Source organism: Thalassophryne amazonica, chromosome 10 (assembly GCF_902500255.1).
Source record: "Thalassophryne amazonica chromosome 10, fThaAma1.1, whole genome shotgun sequence".
Taxonomy (NCBI): Eukaryota; Metazoa; Chordata; class Actinopteri; order Batrachoidiformes; family Batrachoididae; genus Thalassophryne; species Thalassophryne amazonica.
Genome location: NC_047112.1, coordinates 14,987,558 through 14,997,238, shown reverse-complemented (window position 1 = coordinate 14,997,238; position 9,681 = coordinate 14,987,558). Strand labels below are relative to the sequence as shown.

Below are 9,681 nucleotides of genomic sequence, written 5' to 3'. Positions count from 1 at the left end.
ACTTACCCGACTACTCTCACAACTACTCCTACAACTACTTTCCCAACTCCCACAATTATAACTACTCCCACAACAACTTTTTCCACAACTTCACACATGACTATAACTTTGATCACAACTATAACTACTCCCACAACTACTCCCACAACTGCTTTCCCAACTCCCACAACTATAACTAGCTCCACTACTCCCACAGTGATAACTACTTTCACAACTATAGGTTCTCCGACAGCTCCCTCAACTTCTCCTACAACTATTGCTACAACTATAAACACTCCCACAACTACTTTCAAGGCTCCCACAACTACAACTTGCCCCACTGCTCCCTCAACTACTTCCACAACAACGCCTACAACTGCTCCCACAATTACTCCTACAACTACAACTAGTCCCCCAACTACCCCTACAGCTATAACTAGTCCCACAACTGCTTCTATAACTATAACGACTCCCACAACTACAACTAATCCCACAACTACTCCGATAACGATAACTACTCCCACAACAAATAGTCCCACAACTACTCCTACAACTATAACTACTGCCACAACTCCCCCCACAACTACTTCTACAACTACTCCCACAACTGCTCCTACAACTGCTCCCACAAGTACTCCCACAACTACTCCCACAACTGCTCCTACAACTGCTCCCACAACTACTCCCACAACTACTCCTACAACTACTCCTACAACTGCCCCCACAATTACTCCTACAACTACTCCTACAACTACTTTCCCAACTCCCACAATTATAACTACTCCCACAACAACTTTTTCCACAACTTCACACATGACTATAACTTTGATCACAACTATAACTACTCCCACAACTGCTTTCCCAACTCCCACAACTATAACTAGCTCCACTACTCCCACAGTGATAACTACTTTCACAACTATAGGTTCTCCGACAGCTCCCCCAACTTCTCCTACAACTATTGTTACAACTATAAACACTCCTACAACTACTCTCACGGCTCCCACAACTACAACTTGCCCCACTGCTCCCACAACTACACCTACAACTGCTCCTACAACAACTGCCACAACTACTCCTACACCTATAGCTACTCCCACAGCTACTCCTACAACTACTCCCACAACTACTCCCATCACCACAACTATTCCCACAACTACTCCCATCATCACAACCACTCCTACAACTAATCCCATCACCACAACTATTCCCACAACTACTCCCATCACCACAAGCACTCCTACAACTACTCCCATCACCACAACTATTCCCACAACTACTCCCATCACCACAAGCACTCCTACAACTACTCCCATCACCACAACTATTCCCACAACTACTCCCATCACCACAAGCACTCCTACAACTACTCCCATCACCACAACTATTCCCACAACTACTCCCATCATCACAACCACTCCTACAACTACTCCCATCACCACAAACACTCCTACAACTACTCCCATCACCACAACTATTGCCACAACTACTCCCATCACCACAAGCACTCCTACAACTACTCCCATCACCACAACTATTCCCACAAGTACTCCCATCACCACAACCACTCCAACAACTACTCCCATCACTACAACTATTCCCACAACTACTCCCATCACCACAAGCACTCCTACAACTACTCCCATCACCACAACTATTCCCACAACTACTCCCATCATCACAACCACTCCTACAACTACTCCCATCACCACAAACACTCCTACAACTACTCCCATCACCACAACTATTGCCACAACTACTCCCATCACCACAAGCACTCCTACAACTACTCCCATCACCACAACCACTCCTACAACTACTCCCATCACCACAACTATTCCCACAACTACTCCCATCACCACAACTACTCCCATCACCACAACCCCTCCTACAACTACTCCCATCACCACAACCACTCCTACAACTACTCCCATCACCACAACTATTCCCACAACTACTCCCATCACCACAACTACTCCCATCACCACAACCACTCCTACAACTACTCCCATCACCACAACTATTCCCACAACTACTCCCATCACCACAACTACTCCCATCACCACAACTATTCCCACAACTACTCCCATCACCACAACTACTCCCATCACCACAAGCACTCTTATAACTACTCCCATCACCACAACTACTCCCATCACCACAACTACTCCCATCACCACAACTATTCCCACAAATACTCCCATCACCACAACTACTCCCATCACCACAAGCACTCCTATAACTACTCCCATCACCACAACTACTCCCATCACCACTACTATTCCCACAACTACTCCCATCACCACAAGCACTCCTACAACTACTCCCATCACCACAACTATTCCCATCACCACAAGCACTCCTACAACTACTCCCATCACCACAACCATTCCCATCACCACAAGCACTCCTACAACTACTCCCATCACCGCAACTACTCCCATCACCACAAGCACTCCTACAACTACTCCCATCACCACAAGCACTCCTACTACTACTCCCATCACCACAACTATTCCCACAACTACTCCCATCATCACAACCACTCCTACAACTACCTCCATCACCACAACCACTCCTACAACTACTCCCATCACCACAACCACTCCTACAACTACTCCCATCACCACAACCACTCCTACAACTACTCCCATCACCACAACTATTACCACAACTACTCCCATCACCACAAGCACTCCTACAACTACTCCCATCACCACAACTATTCCCACAACTCCTGCCATCACCACTACTCCCATCACCACAACTATTCCCACAACTACTCTCATCACCACAACCACTCCTACAACTACTCCCATCACCACAACTATTCCCACAACTACTATCATCACCACAAGCACTCCTACAACTACTCCCATCACCACAACTATTCCCACAACTACTCCCATTACCACAACTATTCCCACAACTACTCCCATCATCACAACCACTCCTACAACTACTCCCATCACCACAACTATTCCCACAACTACTCCCATCATCACAACCACTCCTACAACTACTCCCATTACCACAACTATTCCCACAACTACTCCCATCACCACAACCACTCCTACAACTACTCCCATCACCACAACCACTCCTACAACTACTCCCATCACCACAACCACTCCTACAACTACTCCCATCACCACAACTATTCCCACAACTACTCCCATCATCACAACCACTCCTACAACTACTCCCATCACCACAACCACTCCTACAACTACTCCCATTACCACAACTATTCCCACAACTACTCCCATCATCACAACCACTCCTACAACTACTCCCATCACCACAACTATTCCTACAACTACTCCCATCACCACAACTACCCCTCCAACTAATATCACCAGCACAATTGTTTCAACTCCAGGACAAACAACTCAAGGTAATCATTTATGAATCCTTTGAATAGAAGTTAGGTGCAGTAAATCCTCTAGTATGCGTTAATGACGTTACCTGCTCGAGCTGTTGCCCACGTGACCCGATCCCGGATAAGTGAAGGTGAAGATGAATGAATGAATGATGAATGTATTAATGGATAATCACTTGCTCTCTTGATGTTCTAGTCTTCATAAAGTAGCTGACATACTTTTCACTGATAATTCAGTTTACTGTACTCACGAGTCTGAGAGACCACGGCCGAGCACTCGCCCCACCTCTTTTTGGAAGAAAGTTTATTAAATGCCCAATAGATGTTTTGTGATGATGTCATGCCAGAGTGTTCTGTTTTAATATAAACGCTGTGCAAAATGTTTCAGTGGAGCAAATTATTGTCCATGTGGTTAATATTGAAAACGAACCATGCACTTAATGTCACTTTTTTTTTGGCTGCGCCAGACATCAGCTGCCAAGGTACACATTTAATAAATGACAGAAAGATAGGAAATGCAGTATCCGCAGAAGTACTTTTGAAGTTACCGTTTCCTCTCATCTGAAATGTTTCATGATCGTGTTTGTCTGGAATAAAACAAATTGTACCAGACTTCAGAGTTAAGCTATCAGATGGATGATTAAGGAGACCAGTAGTTTTGCAGGAAAAGACTTTTATTAGCAAACAAAGGTGTTTGCAAATATATTCCTTTTTATTGATGACACCTAATCTTTTAATCACACAGGGTCGTTCTCACGGGCATTCGTACAGGTCAAGCTGCAATCCCGTGTTGAGGTCAGCAGCGCAACTATCAGTGAAGTTATACAACAGGTAAGACAGACAACTGACGTCCTCATCCATCAAAGATAATACAAGCAAATTGTGAGACTGAAGTGAAACCAATTAAACATTTCTGAATGATTATTGTCTGTTTTTTCTTTCATTTAGTTTTTTCAAGACCAGGTCGGCAACGGACAAGTCCAAATCAGAGTGATCAACATTACAAGGACGCAAATTGCCCCGTAGCATTCCAGCTTCTTCAAGTGTCACACTGGTATCAGGACAGGTAGCTGTCAGTCGGCTGTCAGACTGATGACACTGCTTTAACGCACAAGGAAGAGGCGACAGATGTCCAACAAACTTAAGGAACCTCTTTTTTTCCAATTATGTGTGCCTTCTGAAACAGAGGGAGGGACTGCTGTGTAAAATATGGTTGTAATTACTAAATAGTTAATGTGATGTTTTTGTTAAAGCTGAAACTCCACACTACAGATGTAGAATTACAATAATTTCATGATAGAGATCGACCTTTCCGTCTGGTGTTGTACGAATTATTTGGTGTAAGAGCAGACTGGCGTTCTGTCCAGGGTGTACACAGCCCAGTCTCACATTTACTTTTCGTCTGCCCATCACGAAATGATTCAAATTTTCATGCTTTTCGGGGTTTTTTTAACTCACTATTACTAACCCTACTCCTACCCCCAACCCTAACCTTAACCATAACTTAATCCTACTCCTTCCCCTAACCCTAACCATAACCACCCCGACCCCCATTGCACTTTAGGTGCAGCCGTCACGGAATGAATTTGAATGAATTTGTGCTGCCATGACGAAAATTTTGCACTTTTCGTGACAATATGACAAACCAACAGATTAATGTATATTTCATGCTGCTGAATCATGACAATCCATGAGACTGGGTTGGGTGTGCCCCGCCTCACGCCCTATGGCTGCTGGGATAGAATCCAGCCCCCCGTCACCCTTAAGTGGAGTATGTGGTTGAAGATGAGTGAGTGCAGTTGAGTTTGTGTGCAAAATTTGGACACGGTCTGTGTGGTCATATGGTCAGCTGCCGACGTATTCCTAGACACCAAATTTCAGAATGACAACGACCATCACAACCATGCCTTTAGCTCTTGAGCCTGGGCAGAAATAAAAGGGCACACGCTTGCCCTAGGATGAATGCCCTTCTTTAATCCTGCAGAACATCTGAGGAGGCAAGGAAACCAGGATGTCCATCAGGTCCAACAGATTGCACAACCCCAAGTCCAATGAAGTTGAGGCATTGTGTAAAATCAATCAATTTCAATCAATTTTATTTATATAGCACCAAATCACAACAAACAGTTGCCCCAAGGCGCTTTATATTGTAAGGCAAGGCCATACAATAATTACGGAAAAACCCCAACGGTCAAAACGACCCCCTGTGAGCAAGCACTTGGCGACAGTGGGAAGGAAAAACTCCCTTTGTCAACTGTACGAAACCTCCAGCAGAACCAGGCTCAGGGAGGAGCAGTCTTCTGCTGGGACTGGTTGGGGCTGAGGGAGAGAACCAGGAAAAAGACATGCTGTGGAAGAGAGCAGAGATCAATCACTAATGATTAAATGCAGAGTGGTGCATACAGAGCAAAAAGAGAAAGAAACACTCAGTGCATCATGGGAACCCCCCAGCAGTCTAAGTCTATAGCAGCATAACTAAGGGATGGTTCAGGGTCACCTGATCCAGTCCTAACTATAAGCTTTAGCAAAAAGGAAAGTTTTAAGCCTAATCTTAAAAGTAGAGAGGGTGTCTGTCTCCCTGATCTGAATTGGGAGCTGGTTCCACAGGAGAGGAGCCTGAAAGCTGAAGGCTCTGCCTCCCATTCTACTCTTACAAACCCTAGGAACTACAAGTAAGCCTGCAGTCTGAGAGCAAAGCGCTCTATTGGGGTGATATGGTACTATGAGGTCCCTAAGATAAGATGGGACCTGATTATTCAAAACCTTATAAGTAAGAAGAAGAATTTTAAATTCTATTCTAGAATTAACAGGAAGCCAATGAAGAGAGGCCAATATGGGTGAGATATACTCTCTCCTTCTAGTCCCCGTTAGTACTCTAGCTGCAGCATTTTGAATTAACTGAAGGCTTTTCAGGGAACTTTTAGGACAACCTGATAATAATGAATTACAATAGTCCAGCCTAGAGGAAATAAATGCATGAATTAGTTTTTCAGCATCACTCTGAGACAAGACCTTTCTAATTTTAGAGATATTGCGTAAATGCAAAAAAGCAGTCCTACATATTTGTTTAATATGCGCATTGAATGACATATCCTGATCAAAAATGACTCCAAGATTTCTCACAGTATTACTAGAGGTCAGGGTAATGCCATCCAGAGTAAGGATCTGGTTAGACACCATGTTTCTAAGATTTGTGGGGCCAAGTACAATAACTTCAGTTTTATCTGAGTTTAAAAGCAGGAAATTAGAGGTCATCCATGTCTTTATGTCTGTAAGACAATCCTGCAGTTTAGCTAATTGGTGTGTGTCCTCTGGCTTCATGGATAGATAAAGCTGGGTATCATCTGCGTGTAAAATGTAAATAAAATCAGAATACAAGGATTTGTAAATCCTCTTCAACCTATATTCAATTCAATACACCACAAAGACAAGATATTTATTGTTCAAACTGATAAACTTTATTGTTTTTGTGCAAATATTTGCTCATTTTGAAATGGATGCCTGCAACACATTTCAAAAAAGCTGGGACAGTGGTATGTTTACCACTGTGTTACATCACCTTTTAGATTTTCTGACAGGGTCTACTCCCTTAGCCTTTACTCCTCCTGGAGCTAACATGCAAGGCAGCATGGAAACACCGTAACCCTGGCAAGAGAGGCTAAGGCTGGACTAGCACTTGCCCAAGGTGCACACCCAAGGCTAGTGAAGGGAAGGAGGCACTTCACTGCTTCACTCTAGACCAAATCCATGCAAAGTCGAGCCACTGCCCAAAATTTGGATGAAGAGTAATGTTTTGGAGAATTTCTTTCAAAAATGATGCAGGCCAATCTGTTGAATTTGTTTTTATGTATATAGATAGAACATACCTCTACTGGTGGTTGGCTACTACTACTCTATAAATGTGGTCTATTAAATATTAGGTCTCTCTCTTCTAAGTCTCTGTTAGTAAATGATATAATAATTGATCAACATATTGATTTATTCTGCTTTACAGAAACCTGTTTACAGCAGGATGAATATTTTAGTTTAAATGAGTCAACACCCCCGAGTTACACTAACTGCCAGAACGCTCGTAGCACAGGCCGAGGCGGAGGATTAGCAGCAATCTTCCACTCCAGCTAATTAATTAATCAAAAACCCAGACAGAGCTTTAATTCATTTGAAAGCTTGACTCTTAGTCTTGTCCATCCAAATTGGAAGTCCCAAAAACCAGTTTTATTTGTTGTTATCTATCGTCCACCTGGTCGTTACTGTGAGTTTCTCTGTGAAGTTTCAGACCTTTTGTCTGACTTAGTGCTTAGCTCAGATAAGATAATTATAGTGGGCGATTTTAACATCCACACAGATGCTGAGAATGACAGCCTCAACACTGCATTTAATCTATTATTAGACTCAATTGGCTTTGCTCAAAATGTAAATGAGTCCACCCACCACTTTAATCATATCTTAGATCTTGTTCTGACTTATGGTATGGAAATTGAAGACTGAACAGTATTCCCTGAAAACTCCCTTCTGTCTGATCATTTCTTAATAACATTTACATTTACTCTGATGGACTACCCAGCAGTGGGGAATAAGTTTCATTACACTAGAAGTCTTTCAAAAAGCGCTGTAACTAGGTTTAAGGATATGATTCCTTCTTTATGTTCTCTAATGCCATATACCAACACAGTGCAGAGTAACTACCTAAACTCTGTGAGTGAGATAGAGTATCTCATCAATAGTTTTACATCCTCATTGAAGACAACTTTGGATGCTGTAGCTCCTCTGAAAAAGAGAGCTTTAAATCAGAAGTGCCTGACTCTGTGGTATAACTCACAAACTCGCAGCTTAAAGCAGATAACCCGTCTCACTAATTTAGAAGATCTTCACTTAGCCTAGAAAAAGAGTCTGTTGCTCTATAAAAAAGCCCTCCGTAAAGCTAGGACATCTTACTACTCATCACTAATTGAAGAAAATAAGACAACCCCAGGTTTCTTTTCAGCACTGTAGCCAGGCTGACAAAGAGTCAGAGCTCTATTGAGCCGAGTATTCCTTTAACCTTAACTAGTAATGACTTCATGACTTTCTTTGCTAATAAAATTTTAACTATTAGAGAAAAAATTACTCATAACCATCCCAAAGACATATCGTTATCTTTGGCTGCTTTCAGTGATGCCGGTATTTGGTTAGACTCTTTCTCTCCGATTGTTCTGTCTAAGTTATTTTCATTAGTTACTTCCTTCAAACCATCAACATGTCTATTAGACCCCATTCTTACCAGGCTGCTCAAGGAAGCCCTACCATTAATTAATGCTTCGATCTTAAATATGATCAATCTATCTTTATTAGTTGGCTATGTACCACAGGCTTTAACAATTTGTTCATGTAAATGGGGAATCTTCTTCACAGACTAAGGTTAATTATGGAGTTCCACAAGGTTCTGTGCTAGGACCAATTTTATTCACTTTATACATGTTTCCCTTAGGCAGTATTATTAGACAGCATTGCTTAAATTTTCATTGTTACGCAGATGATACCCAGCTTGATCTATCCATGAAGCCAGAGGACACACACCAATTAGCTAAACTGCAGGATTGTCTTACAGACATAAAGACATGGATGACCTCTAATTTCCTGCTTTTAAACTCAGATAAAACTGAAGTTATTGTACTTGGCCCTCAAATCTTAGAAACATGGTGTCTAACCAGATCCTTACTCTGGATGGCATTACCCTGACCTCTAGTAATACTGTGAGAAATCTTGGAGTCACTTTTGATCAGGATATGTCATTCAATGCACATATTAAACAAATGCGCCAAAAAAGGAAAGTTTTAAGCCTAATCTTAAAAGTAGAGAGGGTGTCTGTCTCCCTGATCTGAATTGGGAGCTGGTTCCAGAGGAGAGGAGCCTGAAAGCTGAAGGCTCTGCCTCCCATTCTACTCTTACAAACCCTAGGAACTACAGGTAAGCCTGCAGTCTGAGAGCGAAGTGCTCTATTGGAGTGATATGGTACTATGAGGTCCCTAAGATAAGATGGGACCTGATTATTCAAAACCTTATAAGTAAGAAGAAGAATTTTAAATTCTATTCTAGAATTAACAGGAAGCCAATGAAGAGAAGCCAATATGGGTGAAATATGCTCTCTCCTTCTAGTCCCTGTCAGTACTCTAGCTGCAGCATTTTGAATTAACTGTAGTCTTTTCAGGGAACTTTTAGGACAACCTGATAATAATGAATTACAATAGTCCAGCCTAGAGGAAATAAATGCATGAATTAGTTTTTCAGCATCACTCTGAGACAAGACCTTTCTAATTTTAGAGATATTGCGCAAATGCAAA

At 42.3% G+C, this 9,681-nt stretch overlaps 2 protein-coding genes across 2 annotated transcripts in view; both read left to right on the top strand.

Annotated features, from left to right (window-relative positions):
- Positions 1–792: 792 nt before the first annotated feature.
- On the top strand, positions 793–4,192 carry LOC117519445 (histidine-rich glycoprotein-like). The gene is made up of 3 exons (XM_034180790.1): positions 793–879; positions 2,097–3,376; positions 4,107–4,192. Exons 1-2 carry the CDS (start codon positions 793–795, stop codon positions 3,330–3,332), a joined length of 1,323 nt encoding a protein of 440 aa, XP_034036681.1. The 3' UTR covers positions 3,333–3,376; positions 4,107–4,192.
- A 131-nt stretch (positions 4,193–4,323) lies between these two features.
- Positions 4,324–9,681, top strand: part of LOC117518352 — a 39,237-nt gene continuing 33,879 nt past the window's right edge. The window contains exon 1 of the mRNA XM_034179464.1: positions 4,324–4,427. The gene's annotated coding sequence lies outside the window, so the exon portion shown is untranslated. The remainder of the gene's footprint in view (positions 4,428–9,681) is intronic.